The sequence below is a fragment of the Pleurodeles waltl genome, chromosome 1_2 (assembly GCF_031143425.1).
Source record: "Pleurodeles waltl isolate 20211129_DDA chromosome 1_2, aPleWal1.hap1.20221129, whole genome shotgun sequence".
Lineage (NCBI taxonomy): Eukaryota > Metazoa > Chordata > Amphibia > Caudata > Salamandridae > Pleurodeles > Pleurodeles waltl.
The window spans coordinates 360272714-360290965 of record NC_090437.1 but is presented as its reverse complement, the minus strand read 5'-3'; the positions used below and the strand labels follow the sequence as shown (position 1 = coordinate 360290965).

At 42.8% G+C, this 18252-nt stretch overlaps 1 protein-coding gene across 1 annotated transcript in view; it reads right to left on the bottom strand.

Moving 5' to 3' along the window:
* The window catches only part of SLC44A1 (solute carrier family 44 member 1), a 417537-nt gene extending 399574 nt beyond the window's left edge, over positions 1–17963 (bottom strand). Inside the window, exon 1 of the mRNA XM_069239753.1 lies at positions 17729–17963. Within this exon, the coding sequence (XP_069095854.1) occupies positions 17729–17752 (24 nt within the window). The 5' untranslated portion in view covers positions 17753–17963. The remainder of the gene's footprint in view (positions 1–17728) is intronic.
* Positions 17964–18252: the final 289 nt, after the last annotated feature.

The following is an 18252-nucleotide window of genomic DNA, read 5'->3' as shown; positions in this document are numbered from 1 at the left end:
TGTATACACTTTATTAATCTGTTAATATTAGTTAACTCTCTAAGCAGTCAAGGACACCCTGAGCAGGCTGAGCAGACCCCCAGGGCTCCATGTACCACAGGTTGATCCACTGGTCTTACCCATTTACTGCTAATTCAAGTCTGTCTAATGGCAAACAATACTAAATTATATTTTAAAATGAAACAAGGTCACAGAGAAACAGCTGAAATAGGTCTTGGTTGGAACCTCAAAAATCCTTAAATTGACCCTTAGTAGGGAGACTGAGGCTCTAGTAGCAGATAGAACGGAGGAAAGTGGTTTAATTAGAGAAATAGAATAGACAGATCAAGCAGAGAGAATGTTTACTTTCCTTTGTGTATGCATGTGGAAGGGGGGGCATTTGAAGTTAGTGGGCCCTGGTCCAATCTGCCCATGTCTTAAAACTACACATCATCCCATTTTATACACAATATGGCTAACGGGGCTTCCTTGTGTCAGGTTAGAAATCCACCTGCTGAACAAGCAAGACGTTGCAAACACAGCACAGCATTCGGAAGGTTTTCAGCATGTTGCATAAATGCAAACTTCTGGGCTCAACAGAAGGCAGTGTCACACTGAGTGTTGCTAAGCATCGTAGCATAATTTAAACCAGCGATAAAGATGACAACTAGGAATCTGAATCCAAAATAAAGAATGAAAAAACATTTATTGGTATAGAAGACAGCCCAAACAGACACTAATTTCTTTACACAATTTCAGGAAAATATATTTTGTTCAGGCGCATTCCAAATGGACAAAAAAAATATAATTTTTTAAAGATTCAATTTTTTTTTTCACTGAAAAAAACGGAGATTAAAGTGGCATTAACAGGAGTTGAAATTGCTGAAAAACTAATGTTTAAAAAAAAAAAAAAAAGAGAGAGAAAAAAGGGCACTGAAATTCGAGTTTACTAAGCTAACTATAGCTTGTGCCCTCAACATGCACTGCTTGTATCCATCATATTACATCACTCGTGACATGTTAAATGTCATAACTGATGCCATCGCTGACATTTCAAATTACATAATTGATAAAATCACTGCTTCCATCACTAATAACACAATAGTCACGTACAACAGTATTTCTATATGTAAACTTTTGGGTCTATAGCATGGAAACAAAGTAAGCCTTGCAGGCAACTGTAACTGTGCACGTTAAAGGTTATGGTGCACTTTTAACAAATCACTACTGTTTGAGGTGCAAGTGTTACTTCATATTAAACAAGCTATAGGCTGAGTCCATCTGATGTGGGTTGAAGAGGTATGTCTGAAAGTAGGTTGAGGGTAAAAGTCTAAGCTGGTTACTAAAAAATCTCTGAGAGGGCTAAAGCTTCTGTTTACAGGTTCTATAACTCGTGCCCTCGCCATGCACAGTTTTCTCATCAATTTTACATCAAATGTTGCAGTGATAATATCAAGAATGTCATACAAGATGCCATGACTGATGTAGTATGTGGGGTAATTAGCAGTGCATAGCGAGGGCGCTAGTTAGTTACCTTAGGGCATGACTAGTTACTTGAGATAACTAATTATAACCACTAAATTTCAATGGTTTTGTAAAAGTGAAATCTGAGCCTAACTAAAACGTCCCTGTAACCTTTGCTTTTTTCAGTGAATTTCTAAGGTTTTTTTTAAATTGTATTTCCCGACTATAATGTCACTATAACCTTGGTTTTCTTCAGTGAATTTCTATGTTTTTTAAGGCTATTTCCTAACTATAAGGTCCCTGCAACTTGAGTGAGTGTGTGTGTGTGAGAGGGGGGGTTGTGTAAGTTAGTCTGTGAGTGTGTTGTGGGTGTGTAAGTGTGTGGATGTGACTGTGTGGGTCTGTGAGTGGGTGTGTGAATGGCAGTATGGGTGTGCGAGTATGTCAATGGGTGTATGAAAGCTGTGGGCTGAGTGTGTGTGTGTGGTGTGGGTGTGTTATATGAGTGTGTGGGTGTGTCAGGGGTTGTGTGAGTGGGTGTGTGAGTGGTTTTGTGAGGATGTGTGTGAATCTGTGAGTGTATTTTTTTTAATATTTTTTTTAAATGTGGTCTGGACTCCCCAAATTGGGGAGGATTTGCAGCTCTCCGTCTGGTAAATTTATAATAAATAAAAAATAAAATAAAAAAAAGAAGGTTTTGGGACAATTTCTTGGCCATGAGGGGTCCCTCACAGACCCCCACCCAGGTACTTCTATCCTGACCCATTCTATCACTTTTCATCTTTATTTTCCCCGCTGGGAACAGAGTTCTGATCAACAAAATGGCAGGCACAACTTTCTTCTCAGGTTGAGGCCAGCCAATCACGGTAATGCTGTTGGTGCGTGGATTTGCAAATCCGAGGAGGATATACAGAGGATCCGCGTCCCTCTATGTACACAAATTTGGCTTTCTTTTAATAACTCAAAACCTACTGAATGGAGTTACACCAACTAACAAAAAGGGCACTTTCTGGACCAAGAGTTACCTTTCAGCTAAATTTGGTGTACTTCTGTTCAGTGGTTCAAGCTGTAGTCCTGTTCAAAACGTCTATGGAGTAGTCATGTTTAAAAGCCCCATAGGGACAAAGCGTTTTAGACCTCTCTTTCTTGGCCCCCGCTTGGATTACCCTGAACCTTTCCAGACACAGCTGAAGTGAGCATACATTTTTGTGTTGGGGGGGAAATGGGGGGGGGAGAGATTTTGTGAAGATTCATCAACCGGCACCAAAGATATAGGCAAGTCAAAAAATGTTTTTCCTATGGAAACTAGGTCCTAACTATAACTACTTAGTGGCGACCGCCCAACGGTTTCTATATATCTATCTAACGAGGCACTTCTACCAACCTACTGTGGGCACCCAGCCACAGCAAGAGTCGGAGTTTAAGCGACCATGGCAAATAAGACATAGAACTTGGCAAGTTAGGAAGCACAGAATCATCTTTGTTTTACATAGCCCAATACCGTCATATCAGGATAAATGGTTCGGGTATTTAGGAGGCCTGGCAGCTAGCAAAAGCGATTGTGTCTTTGCTGACTCTTGAGTGTTTTAATGTCCCTTCAGCTTTATTTCATGATAGCATATACACAGAACCGATTTTAATATGTCTCATTTAACGGAGCACATCATTAAATATTTAACTACTTTCACAATATGAATGGTGGAACTCTGGGACAAACAATGTGCTGTTGCCATTTTCTCAATGTAGTTTCATGCAGGGAACTATATTGTTTTTAATCATGGCGCAAGTTTATTTTAGTTTGTTTCTCCCTTGAACTGCACCCTTAGGACAGCATGGGGGTAGCGTGAACTGGGAGGTCAAACTTACTTTTTTTCAATCTCTAGTCATAGAATATCTCGGGAAAAGTGGAATCTGCCCCAAAATACAGTATTCCAAGAGGCCTATTTATTCTTCTAACTGAAGCCCTATAATATTTTGGGGAAAGTCAAAAGATTCTACAAGTATTTTATGAACTGGTTGAGAAGAAATAATTTTACATTGTGGAAAGTGTTGCCCTAGGGGCACAACTGACCCACTTCTGGGGCCATCTGTAAATTGGAAGCTTCTACTCTAACATTTTTGGGGCCTGCAAAATGGCACATATTAAAGTTAAAGCTTGGTTTGTATTGGTGTCCCTTCATGGCCAACAAATGAAATGCAAACGAAAACCCTGTGTTTGTAACACAAGAAAGTCTACCTAACATTTACAGCTGGAATCACAAAAGAAAGTTAAAAATATACATCCACACATGTACAACAAAGCACAGGTGTTAAGAACTTCTTGCAAATCACAAAACATTCATGTAATAAGTCTAGAAGGCTGTGTCAGTCGGAAAATCGCAGGCATACTCTAGGAATTTCATGTTAGAATGTTGGTATTTCTTTGATGAGGAATTTTATGCACAATACAATTCTGTATTACTGAAAGGCAATGCTTTACACATGGAGAAACGCCTTCAGCTCTATGAAACCTGGGATTGCCATATTTCCTTCCCACTATGGGAAGATGAACATCTATGACCAATTCAACTCTGCCATAGTTTCTCTTATTGATTTGATATGGTCTCTCTTCCTTTTACTCTACTTATTGATCCACAACTTTGCTTCTGTCTATTTTGGTCTGCTTATTTCTATTGAAATTAAACAACACCCATTTTAAACCCATCACTTTCTTTTTACTTTAATCTTTCTTTCGTCTACAATGTGTCCGGATATCAGCCTCACCTCCATCCCTTTTGCTCATTTAGAGCCAAGGTTAATTCCTATAGGTTGTTCCAAATATCCACAAATTGCCCGCATTTTTGCAGTATAATTTATGTGTGGTTTCTTACCCCTTCATTCCCTTTTCTCTCCTTTTCTATGCCCCCTGCTCTGCTGTACACCCCTTCATATAATTTTCTTTTTTCTTTGGTTTTCCTTGAGTTATTTGGTAATTTTTCTCTTACGTTTCTCTTTTCTGTCTTTGCTTTGTTTTCATCGTTTACACATACTTTCATCTCTTTTCTGTTTTTTTCAAACTTTTAGCCCTTCCGTAACCTGCATACACCTCCTCTGACCAAAGAAAGCATTATGTTGCATGCCAGTGTAGAGGCACACACATTTTATGGGACAGACCTATTCCTTGTATCCCCAGAAATTAGGAATTATTTTATGAAACATGCTTGCAGCACTGGGGAGGGTGGAAATTAATTTGGATGAGGCGAAAGACGAGAGTTTGTAGGTTTTGAATTGATGTGCAGCGTGCATTAATACAGTGTCCTTAACTGGAACAACAGCAACAGCTCTTACGAAGACTAGAGTGCAGACCCCATGTGCGGTGTGCACACAGAAAGGAGTATAATAGCAAAGAGGCACTGTAGTTTTTATTAGAAAGTAAAATCCATTAATTAAATAACATGTATAAGTGAAAACTAGGCCTAAACAGAAATCATATTTAAACATGCACTTCCCTTTCTAAACTTTACATGACCAGCGTTTGCTTGACTTGCTTGATTTGCTAATATTGACAAAGTCTAACATTTTTGTTTAGCAGAATCGTTTGCTATCAAAAACTCTGCATGGCCTATGCATGACGCAAACTTCCTCCTAGAACAGAGAAGGCTATATTATTTTATTATTTCTATCTAACTGACCTGCATTTAAATTTCAAAACTTGCTAAACTAATCTGAAACGTGCTTCTTTATGAACAAGCTTATGGTGTGACTGTGTGTGTGTGTGAATGGAGATGACAAAATAAGGATGTATCCAAAACTCATATAGGTGTCTTGTTTTCCAGAGAGTGAAGCACATGGGAAAGAATGCTTATGATTCCAGAGTAATATGTTGCATGTTAAGATTGTTCTTTGTTCTAAGAAGTAAAAATCAACAGAAAGCGTTCCTTTCCCAGTAAATCAAGGCACCTCATGCATTGTTAATTATCTTAGTAGACCAGACTGCTACTAGAAGTGTTCTTTCATTGACATAAAGTTTACTTTACTAATGTAGAATAACAGAATAGGGACACATTTCGGGTCACGCGTTATGCAACATTCTGTAAACTTAAATAGACTAATAAAGAGAAACTAAAAACTTAGGCTAAAATACATCTTTTCAAACTTTAATTAACTCACTACTCACTCATGAAGAGAAGGTATTTGTAGCGTATTTGTATTGAGAATTGCAGCTTGCACGTACACTAATATCCAAGATCCTCTCTTGGGCCCTAAGAGGTGCGGAGTATTTTATATTTTTAGAATTCTTCACTCTCCTACAGGTGTAAGCACTCACCGGTTGACAACCACTGTGCTCAACATACCAGGCATGCCCTCTGCCCACCTATACCTAAGGGGATGGAGAAGATTCGAAATGTATCCATCTGCCTGTTCTCACTGTTCTTCCACTAACCATTGAAGGAGCATCCCTCCACTAACAGCACCCAGCAAACCCTGCATAACGTGTTCTTGTTCATCAGCTCAGGAAATCATTCTACTCTGCAAGTCGAGTCAGTGCCTTTATTATCTGCTTTAAGACTTCAGGGGCTAGGAAAACCCAAGCCTCCCCTAAACTGGAGGAGTCCATCAGGCTGTGTAGCGACAGCTGAATTCAGGAACCAAAATTCAGTTTTGGGCCCGGACTTATTTTAAGCCATCAAACTGAGAGCCAAAGGAAAAGCAAGAAAGAGGGAGAGAAAGACAAGAAAATCGCTATAAATCAGTAAACAATAATTAAAAAGAACCTACAAGAGTGAGAAAAAAAAAAAAAAAGACAGGATGTGTACGAAGGGTGGTGGAAGGGGATTTTGAGTGGGGTGGGCAGCCAAATCCAGGCAGATCTCCCCACTGGGAAGTTCGGGGAAGAGGAGCAGTCGACAACTGCATGAGCTATAAGGTAGCCCACAGGTAAACATTTTAGCTGCCCAGCCACCATTTTGTCTAGGTGACACAGTGGCTGGTTCAGAGTAGTATTTTCTCCCTTTATACAGTAGTGAAGACTAAGGCTTTAGAAATACTCACAAGTTTCAACAGCATGTCCGGAATGTCAGCGGACGAGAAAGTGGCTCATGTGGTCAAACTGCTCCATAAAGCAGGCAGCCTCGACCTGCTGGCAATGGGCCTGCTGCCTGGAAATAGCCAGTCTCGCAGGGTAGCAGAGGAGGTTGCAGCAGCAGCTTTTGCCTGCTTGCCGTCACAGGAGGCAAACAGGTAAGCAGTCGGGGTTCCTCCTGAGTAAGGCGAGTGGCCGGGGTACAGTGCAGGGCTTGCGGGCTATCCCACAGGCCTCCTGCGATGAGCACATGGCGGCAAAAGTGTGCCGCATTGAGTTGGTGAGGACAGAAAAGGAGGGGGCCACTATAGGCATTCCACAAGGTCTTGAAAGCTGTGGGGAGGCCTTGCACCCTCAAGTGGGGGTGGAGCCTCAGTGAACACATGTGAGGTAAGGGGCGGGGCTGCCGAAGGCAGAGCATGAACAGCGCCGCACAGGGGTAAGGGCTCAGAAGGTCTTCCAAGTGTAGAGCAGGAAGTGAAAAAAGGGAGCAAGGACCCTCACAGCAGGCAGACATCCCAGGAAAGGCAGGAGACACAATGCTGGCACAGGAAACACTGGAGGCACCGGGCCGGCTTCAGAGAGCCCAGCTTGGGCCCATACAATACTACAGGGATTTTAAATGTCAGAAGGCAGGGTGCACAGCCACAAGTAGAAGGGCAGAGGCCAGAAGGAGCTATGGTACAAAAGAAGACAGGAGGCACACTGGTTCAAGGTCCAGCTACTGCAATAGTCTCAGTCCTTCTTGAATGGAGTGATAAAGGAGAAGAGGAAGGAGATCCATGTGGGGAGGAGAGTGCAGAAGAAGTTGAGAGGCCCCCTCAGAAGGTGTATGAGAAAGAAGCAAAGGTGTCAGGGCTCAGGGATTTAGGAGTGGTCAGGAACACTTTTTATTATTAGGGGTAATTCAGGATGGGCTCAGACACAGGAGCAGCCATGGGAATGGGGAGCGGAGGAGCTTACCAGAACACCAGGCCTCTACATCTTTAGAGAAGGTGGATGTCCAGGAAGGAGCGGACTTGGGAGAGCTCTGTGCAGCTTATGAACTCCGAGAACAAGAGAAAGCGTGGGCCCGGCAACTAGCTGGACTCCAGTGAGGGACATACTGACGGAAGCAACAGGGAGATCGAGGGAAGCTTTCCCAGTGCCGCAAGACCAAGGGTTCAGAGCAACCTCCAACATCATGGTGCCTGGGGGGTGGGGGTCAACATCTTGCATCTGCACAGTGGTACGGTGGGCAAGGTACAGCCCACCAGTGCGCACCCGTAATGGATGAATTGCTAAACAAGGAATCATATGTGCCACAGGAAGCCTGGATGGGGCCACAGTGGGCAGGGGATCGTAATGATGGAGACAACACAATGCTCAATTATTGGGAGGAGAGCCTGGAAGAAGGGCAGTTGCAGAATGATGGTGATGTTCAGGGTGCAGAGGCCACGTGGTGGCAAGAGGGGAGGGGTATAGGTGGGGTGAGAATTCTCAAAGACCTGCTGCTCATCTGTTGTAGGTGCCGGGTGCTGCAGGGGTGCCCAGCACACACCAGGACACATCACAGCATATGCAAATACCAAGGCGGCGGGCTCCAGAACAACCACTGACCTTAGTGCCAAGGTAAGGTCAGAGTGCATGGAGATTATGCTGGCAAGATGGTTATCAGTTGTGGTGGAGGCGAAGGAGCCTTTGGGGTGCAGGAGGCCCACCTGAGAAAAGGTGTATGTGTGTTGGACGCAGCAGTAGGAAATGACGAAGGGGACAAATATGTTGTTCGGTTATCGCTGGAAGAGGGGAAGGACAAGAAAGGGAGTAAAGGAGCAGGGCAAGCGTCAAGAGAGGCAGGGGGAGGACCGGTCGGGGAGAGGACCTCCAAAGGGGCAGAAGTAGAGGGTAAAAGGTGAACCACTGGAAAGTAAAGAGCTGAAGAAAAAAAAAAAAAAACTCCCCTGCATGGGGACGTCTAAACCTTTGGGGGCCCACCTTATGTTGGTTGCAAATGAAAAGATATGAAAAGGGGTTTAGGTGGAGATGTTGAATCATTACACAGGGATGAGCTAAGGAAGGATCAAAGGAGAATGAATATGAGCTGGCCAAATGGACCAAAGTGCTGTTAATGACTGAAAACTGGATGCCAGAGTTTATTTTGAAAAATACCCTGAAAGATCGGTGTCACTTTTTAAATACATGGACGTTATTAGGAAGTATGGGGGCTATGCATGGGTCCAATATGATGAGGAGTTTCGGGCACAGATGGCGCTTGGCCCAGATGTGCAGTGTAGGGGAAATCAACACAAATTTATAGCAACATACTATGGGGACAGCTACATTTGGGAAGACTATTTTTACCACTAGTTGCCTTCCTATATTGAATCAGGAACATCCCACCCAGGGTGGGGTCAATAGCCAGGAATAAAAATGCTGCACCCTGGGGTGGGTCGACACAAATAGGAGCATGCTGGGATTATAACAAAAGCATCTGTTCCCGGGAGTTCTGTAAGTTACAGCACGAATGCTCCAAACATTCAGGCAAACACACCCTTGTCAACTACAGGAGGAGCACATCTGGGGGGACTGCAGGACCATGGCAGCAGCAGCAAGGTGGTGTAGGAGTACAACAGATCAACAGGTCAGGCAATTTCAGAGGAGGAAGAGGCGCTCAAGGCCCTGGTGGTAAAAGCTCTTACTACAGTTAATCTCAGTTGGCTATGTTTTCGGTTTGAGCAATACGAACAAAAGAAAGCAGCAGGGATTTTGTAGGAAGGGATCACCTGCATATTTAGGCTGTGGTACACGGGACAGAGGAGGTGGCGCTGGGCAGAAAAAAGGAAGTCAGTGAAAGCACACAAAAAGTAGTATGGGACAAATTGAGCAAGAAAGTCAAGGAGGGTCGCATGGCAGGATCTTTTTCACATTGGCCGCAGGAGTATTTGATAATCTCAGTTACTGGAGTGATCCCAAAAAAAGAGAAGGGCAAATTATGCCTTATTCAGCACCTTTCAGCCACAGGGTAATCCTGTGAATGATTTTATCCAAGGAGCAAGTACCTATGTTCTATGCCTCAGCGGGTGTGGCCCTAGCGCTCGAAGAGAAGGCTGGACAGGGGGGCGCTTATGCCAAAAACCATCATTAAGTCAGCTTTCAATTTGCTCCTGGTAAACACTGCTGACTTTGAACTGCTGGAGATCCAATTTGAAGGGAAGTGGTATGTGGATGAAGCCACTCCCAGGGGTTGTTTTATCACCTGTGAACTTTTTGAGAGCTTCAGAACATTCCTACAATTTTGTTTTACGAAACAGATGGGACATCGACATATCAATTACTATCTGGATGATTTTTTCTTGGCGGACAAGCTGGGCTCGGCTCAATTCCAAGAGATGCTGTAAAGATTCCAAGACGGCAGGGGAGAATTGGGGGTCCCTTTAACACATGAAAGAACAGTTGGCCCTACTTCAGTTTTGCCATTTTCGGGAATGGATACTGATTCTGAGGCCATGACGGCACGCCTGCTGGGAGACGAGCAGTTGGCAATGGCGCTGCTGCTGGATGAGATGTTGAAAAAAACAAGTCACAGTACAGGAGATTCAAGTGCACCTGGGACATTTAAATTTTGCGTGCAGAGTGGTACGAGCTGGTAGGACATTGTGTAGTCTACTTGAGTTGGCCCTGGCAGGACAAAAATTGCCACAGCATCACGTGATGCTATTGGCGGGTGTTAAAGAGAACCATCAGATATGACAACATTTCTTACAGTCCTTTAATGGGATACCTTCCAGGAAATGGAACAGGACACCCAAAAAACTTCTGATGCTGCAGGAGGAAGGGGAACTGGCATTGATTGGCAAGGCAGATGGTGTGCAAAAGAGTGGCCCCTTGTGTGGAAATGGGGTGGATGCAGCATAGCGCTCCTGGAGGTGATGGTTTGGGGTCGGGAGCTGGCCCACAAGAGGGTGGATTTCAGGATCGACAACTTGGTGGTGGTTCAAGTTAACAACTGGCAATCTGACACAGATCCACAGGTGCTAAAGTTGTTGCAGGTTTTTGTAATAGGTTGCCTGAGATATAACATAGCCTTTTAGGGCATGACACATGACACATGCCACGAGTGAACAATAACATCACAGATGCTTTGTCTCGTTCACAGTGGGAGAGGTTCCATGGATTGGACATCTACGCAGATACTGTCAAGATCTAGATGCCAGCTGATCTATGGAATATAGGAGACAGAGGATGCTTCAGCTGGTGGTAACCTTGTCAGCAGTTTCAAGGCTGGAAGCGTACACAAAGGCATGGACATGGTGCGCGAAGGCAACGAGAAAGCTGTGCAAGAGTAGAAGATGGGGTGCAGTATAATTTCGCTTTGGTCGAGAAAGGTCAATCAAGAGTTACTATTTCAGGAAAACTGGTGGGGACTGCATTTATGGGCAAGCTGATGTGGGGGGCGGGGGGGCATGCAGCGTCTGCAGGTGAACTGGACAACAGAATTCTCAAGGGGTAGTCGAGGGAAAGCGTCAGAACAGGGACAACTAGGTGACCAGTGTCCCTGAACTATTGGGTAAGGTGTAACAGCAGTTACACATAATATGCCAGAATAAAGGGGAGACTGTGCTTTTTAGTACCTTGGATGTCTTAGTTTGTTTGTGGGGCATTCAGTGTATTCTAACTTTTGGGGCGGAGGAGAAGTGGTTGCAGGTTACTGTGGGAGGAAACACACTTTAGCACAGAGGGTATACGAATTTGGCTTCGCCATTCGAAGACGGATCAAAGAGGGAGGTGGAAATGGTTGAGTATGCGCCCTGCAGGAGGGGTCTGCTCTATGAGTTGGGGACTTAAGTTACTGGCCTGGGGTGCAGTTCTTACACAACAACCGCAAAGCATTTAGGGCCTTTCAGCTGTTGGCCCTTTTACGCAAAGACATCAAGGGGTTGGAATTATACGATTCTGCCTTTGGCACCCATTCCTTTAGAATAGGCATTGCTACAAAAGGGGGATGAAGGGGATGGAGCAGGGAGTGTATCATGAGGGCAGGAAGATGGGTATCACATTGCTTTCAGCAGCATGTGAGACAGGGAGAAGATAACTAAAACAGGGATGCATTTTTTCCAACTTGTTGTGTTTGTATTCTGCAGGTTCGATTCCCGGCACAGAGGTCTTTGGTTTGGCAACCTGGCTGGTGGGACACTCCTTTAAATAAATGGGCGTGCCTGGATGAGCCAGAAAGTTAAATGTTCATTAACAGATTATGTTAGTTAAAGGTTCAGAGTTACAATAAACTGGAAGGGACTTGAAACCTAGCAAACACTCACATAAGTGTGGGGGGAAATACAGTACTGCAGCGGATAAGTGGAGAGGGAGGGGGGAGGGTTGAGTAATGTAGGTGCACTGTTTGTATAGTGAGGCTGGTAGTTTTGTAAGGCAAAGGCCCAGGATTTGTATTGTTATGTGCACCAGTTTTCAATAAAGTGCCTTTTTTACACATCACTGGGTGTCAGCAGTTGGTAATGGGCCCTTCTTTCCCAAGTAAGATGCATGAAGCAGAATCACGACTAGAGAGTCACTGTATGCGGCAACCTTGGTATTCCACTGCACCAGCAGAATGCTCATGAAGAAAAAAATGAAAACATTCACTTATTTTATTTGTTATTATTATTATTTTACATACACTAGAGCCACTACTCCCATGGCATAAAATGTAATTGAAATGGGAACTTATATCATGTTTTCAGGATTAGCAAGTCGCTAGGAGGCACTCTAGGATAATCTCCCATCGTGTCTGGAGGGGCAGAGTTAACTTATTTTTAGTTGAAAAAAGCGAGATGCCTCTTCCACATTCGTAGCTCAAGGACTTCCACGCCCTGGGCAACCTGCCCAACATTCTCGTCCTGCCAGTCCCTTCTCTGGCGTCTCACATTTGCCATATATTACAGCACAGTATGTGCAGCCACTTTAGGTGTAAACAAGGGTGTCTGAAAATAAACCAGACGTAATCAGCAGCAGGAACATGCAGCATTTTTCTGCCGATGTGAAATGTTTTCACATCTTAAAAGCTACAGAGACAGAAAGGCATAAATGCAAATATCAAATGAATTCCTCAATTTAATGAGAAAATTACCTCAAAGCTGCCCCACACACGAACTACAATACAATTTGAATATTTAGCAAACATAAAAAGTGCCTCCAAGTGCATGTGTTCTTAAGATAGAGTAAAACGACAATCAGTATTCAAGAGAACACATTTTCTGCAATTCGACTGGTTTAAGCGTCGGCTGGGCTCTGAGCAGATATAACAAGAGATGACCTTCAAAGGACCACTGTCCTTGCAAAGGCAGGTATTTACAATCGAGGCATTCCAAGCGTGCACTGCTTGAGTGGCCTTTCACACACAGAACAAAAAGGTGGAATGGCCCTAGTTGTGCAAAATTGAAATCACTTATACTTGTAAAGATCAAAGGCACCCAAACACATAGCAGGATGCTTTCATCACCTCTATACCGCTGGCTGTTTCCTCTGTAGACCGAGTGATGGCACGCATTAACCTGGATGCCATAAATCATTCATCTAATACAACTGAAGCCCTTTCCCCATACTTTACTCACTTCTCCCATCGAAAGCTCCTCTCCCGAACATCTTCATCTACTGATTTTCCATGACTGGCGGTGCAGTTCTCTCACAACTAACTACTTGAGCAATGCTGCATAATCGACGCAATAAGGAGTCCCTGTTCAGGAAATCACAAATCATCTCTCTTCATTAAAATGAATGACATTATCAAATAAGTTAAACCAATGTTCATAGGCTTTATCTGCGGCAGATCCACTATAGATATATTTTCAATCACCCCACAACCTACAAGTAATCGGCAATCCAAGTTGAGCATCTGATTATACAGGCCATGCCAAGAAGCAACCATGATTCACAATTAAACAGACTAATTTGTCTCATGATGATGCGTTAGCACACTGGGACCATTTTTTAACCACCTTAAACGGAACACCCACTTGAATATCTTTTATTGAAATCTAAGAAATGGAAGTCTTGAACTAATAATTTCTCTGACCCTATCCCTGCCCCTATCCCTGCTACACTAACAAAGGACTACATCACTTTTGTTGATGAACTCTATACTGACTGGCTCAAATTCAGATAGGTGAAGCTATTATCAAAATTCCCTCCTCAGACCTGGCAGACCTCAATAACTTCTGATCTGTGCAGGCTTGTAGCTAAGGTTTTAGACAGTGGCGTATCCACACAACTTAAACATCTAATTCTTGAAAATGACTTACGATCTGGATCTGGTTGCAGCACGGACAGCGATGACACAAATAACAGAGGATGCCCTCCTAGTCATGAACAATGGGGAATCCTGCCTTCTGATACTCCTAGACCTGTCAGCTACTTCCAACACAATGAATCAAAATTCCTGCTCAATATACCAGGTGAACACAGAGGAAAAACGGTATAAAGCTATTTTACTTTACTGAGCCTGAAAGCAGGTAAAAAGCAGAAACTCGCTCAAACAAAATAGTCATGTTCTTAGCTGCATAGAGGTCGCTTTCCACCCAATTGTATTAAAAAAAGAATAAAGTTATTTAAAAAAAAAAAAAAAAACCTGTACACAAAATACCCATGGCTTTAATGCGTCATCATGAATGCATCATGGCCTAGACTCTTGTCAGCCCCAACCTTGATTTGCTTCATGAGTTAATCTGTGACGTAGGGACATCATGTCAACCATGCGCTGATGACACCCAGTTATACTAAATCCCTTTCTCTAGATGATGATAAACACTTTGCCTTAATCCTTCAGGATATCCAAGACTGGATGCATTTCTGACATCTACAACTTAATCCCCAAATATACATCCTATGTATCTTTCCCATCACAGGTCAATTTATCATCCAATCTTAGGAAACAATAAATGTTTTCATTAGAACACTCCTGTTCGAAGCAATTTCATGACCTTTTCAACTCTATACTTCCACCTTTAAAGTAAGTCCTCAAATTAGTATTTTGTTAATAATTTATAATCTTTTATGAAAAAAAAAAATTAACAAGACGCTTACCTTTTGCTAATAAAATGCATCAAATTACTCAGAATTTCTTCACACATGGTATCTGTCAACTATTTCCAATGGTAATTAATTGACATTTCTCCAAAAGTTACTGTATAGAAATATCATAACCCCTCACTTCCCCCACCCTTTGCGTTTTTTTTTAAATAATGACATTATCATGGGCACACATTTAATGCTGCATGTTTCCCCACTTCCGGCACTGAACACTTTCCCCACGTTTGTAAAAGTTTATTTTCTGCTGCAGTGAAAAGTGTGTGTAAATATATATATATACACACACACACACACACACACAAATAAAATAGGAGGCACATTTTTATATATGTATATTGTTGATGTGCCCTCTTGACCGGATCTGTGCTAAATAAAACTAAATCAAACACCCTCCTAGTGGTTTTTCTACACTTGTAGTATTATTAAGGCACCACCCTGTATTTACAAGCCAGTCCTCCCTTGCCCTTGGCTCTAAGCGGGGCAGGTGACAAGGGCTTTGCAGCACTGGGTATACAAATATTATTGACAGGAATACAAAATTGTGTTCTTATTAATGTTACCACAAATCCATCTGGATATGACTCCGCAGATTGCTATTATACAAAATCAGCTCTATATATTCCTTGCAACAACTTCTCCTACTTGGTAAATGTGTCTAAGTTGAATGTTTTGAAAAGATAATCCATTTACATTCCTTCAATGCTGCCCAGTATCCTATGATCACCCACTGTACGTGAATAACCATTTCCATAAAGTCACTAGTAACCTCATAAATCATTATCAACCACACATTGTTTTTTAAAGTCAACCTCAATGTTAATATTTTTAAAACAAGTCGGCATAAGCGTGCATTTCCTAAATGGAGTTTAATTTCATGAAAAACAGAATGCACCACCTGTTGAGATGCTGCCCCACTTCCAACAATCCCTGCTGCTGTGCTTAACTACTTTTGAATTCATCAGTGCACCACTCAGTGGGCCTGACTTAAGTCACTTTCAAGCAGTGTAGTGCAATTCATATCCACAAACTTAAAAAAAAAAAAAAAGCATCACTGCAAAAGTTCTAGAACATCTTGCGTATGCAGGGCCTGTTGTTTGGATCAGCAGATCTGTAACCACATTGAAATGGGCATTTCAAAGAGTATATATTCACTGTGTTATTCGCAGGTATAGTGAACTTATAATAGGGTTCACCAAGCAGCTCGGGAGCTACTAGTAGCTCTCCACGTACCTGGGACAAGCTACCATAACTGCAGCCCCACCTAGTAAGTAGAAAGCTTTTGTTTTTTTGATGTAGGTAGGTTTGCAAGATTGAAAAGAGCATATTTAAAAAGTAAAATGTGTGTATTTTTGTATCTGGTAACCTTTTTTTCGGAGAAAAATATATATTTAAAGCCAGTAGTTAAATGTTTATTCATTTTGCATTGGGAGGTCTTATTACTAATCCTAGGTGTCGGGCAGCACTGTATAAATGGCAGAAAGGGCATGTAGAGACATTCAAATTTAAAATTGATAAAGCTTTTTCCAGTATGTCTGCTGGCTGACCTGGTCTGATTTACCAAGGTTGTCACTTATTGTAATCATGCATGCAATGGCCACTAAAGGAATCGTCTTGAGCGGTCACTGTTGTAATGCTGATAATGTGTGTTAGTAGCTTGCGATAATTTTCATTGAACATAAGTAGTTCCTACTATTTAAAAAGTGGTTGGAGATCCCTTCCTAATAATAAGAATACAAATCACCTTTGGAGAAAGGAATTTTTTCTAGAGTTTATGCCAAATCGCACGGGAATGCAGCAGTTCACCTGTTGATGTTAAAGTCTTGCGAACCTAAACGTTGTGACAGCTTTAAACTGTTGGCACAAAGGAGAAAGCTACCCTTTTCATGCTCATTCAGAACCTTGGCTGGCCTTCATAGGCTGACAAATATCGGTTCTGTGGACGATTGAGGTCACTCAATAGCTTACCTGACCAATTAAAAAATTGTTCAAGGAGGTTACACCGCGCTAGTCTTCAAATCCAACAAGATATGAGAGTTCTGGAGGTGGCTAAATTGCTGTACACTCAAAACGGTCTAAAGAAAAGGATTACCATCGTCCGAACCAGTGACTGATACTCTCAGATAATCGAATTGGGAGATGGATAATTCGCTTGCGAAGGCCAAGACCGACTGAGTAGTAAAGAAAATGCACATACTATGTACGCGTCATAATTATAAATCTTTTGACCTCATTTTTGTGCAGATCGTCTGTCATTGTAGCCAAGGCAGTAGCGTGGCCTGGTATCTTAAAGAAAATAGCAGCAACTGGGTTGAAACAAGCTTTCTTTTGCGACAGGGTGAGTTAACGCCCTGTATAAATATCTCAAGTATTGAGTGCAGTCTTACCACAGCCCAAGAAGCCTTACAACAAAGTGCATGCAGTCAGCCTCATGTTACAAAATTAAAATCTCTTCCTCCCCCGACTCCCCCTTCCGGGAAAAAAGAGCAACATCGAACATATTACATTAAAATATATAACATGCTGTACTGTCAGGATTAGAAGGCGGGAGAGGGTTGGAGCTCCCGGTGCTTCCCAGGCAGACGCAGCAGGTGCCAAAAACGCAATGGGACTGCAATGCTGCCGGTGGCAGGCGTCCAAGGAATTCTGGCTTCTGTCTTGCACAGTGGCCATATAACTTGTGAAGGTGAAAGGTGAGAAAACTTACACTAGACGCAGGCTGCAGGAATACCCGGAAACAAGCACAACTTCAAGGGGCAATGGATCAAGACAAACATAGTGATTCTAACTCCCACGGGGGGAGAAAGGGGTTAGGGGCACCAATAACGAACCTCCGTCATGGTCTGCCACAGAAATGCACAGCAAAAAAAAAACCACCACGGTTAAACGCCCCAATTAAAATTCATTAGGCACACAATAAAGCCGATTCAACATTTATTGTCAACAAACGCAACCTCCCCGCAACCGCCGCCGCGAAAAACAAGCTAAAGGGGGCTGGCACAGTTTAAAAAAATGCATCTTAAACGCCTCGTACTCTTTACTCGCGTTACCTTAAGAATCTTCCAAATACACCTCGAAAATCAGTGGTATTTTCCCCATTAACGCACGTAAAATAAATAAGTGTCTGTTCCATTTTGGTACACGTACGAAATCAATCCCGCTCACCTGCGTGCTGCCACAGCATCCCATTGTTGTGTTTCCTCTTTTCGAGCTGTGTTGTTTCTCTTTGGCTTGAAACTATAAAATAATCCTTGGAGAAGGCTTGGGAGGGGTGGGAAAAGGCAAAAAAAAAAAAAAAAACCAAAACAAAACTAGCGTGGGGCGGGGAGGAGGAGAAGGAGGAAGTCAAATTGCCAACAGGAGGAAATAGTACCAGCGAGTCTTCAAAAAGAAGCTTCCCTCCTCCTACTCCTCCAAGTGATGCAGGAAAGACGCAAGTCACGAGGGCAGGAAATAAACTAGAGCGCCACTTCGTGCCGGACGTCGAAGTACTCCTCAGCCATCTTGAGTAGGCTGGTGCGGTTTCACTGCAATCTGTTTCTCAGCATTGAGACCTAAGACATAATAAATATACAGTACCCTGCACAGTCACTGATTGCATGTTGAAAACATTGTAACAGTCCTTGTTATTTAAGCAGCAAGTGTCTGGAACTGTCAATGTTATAGTCTTTATTTATTTTTTTATAACG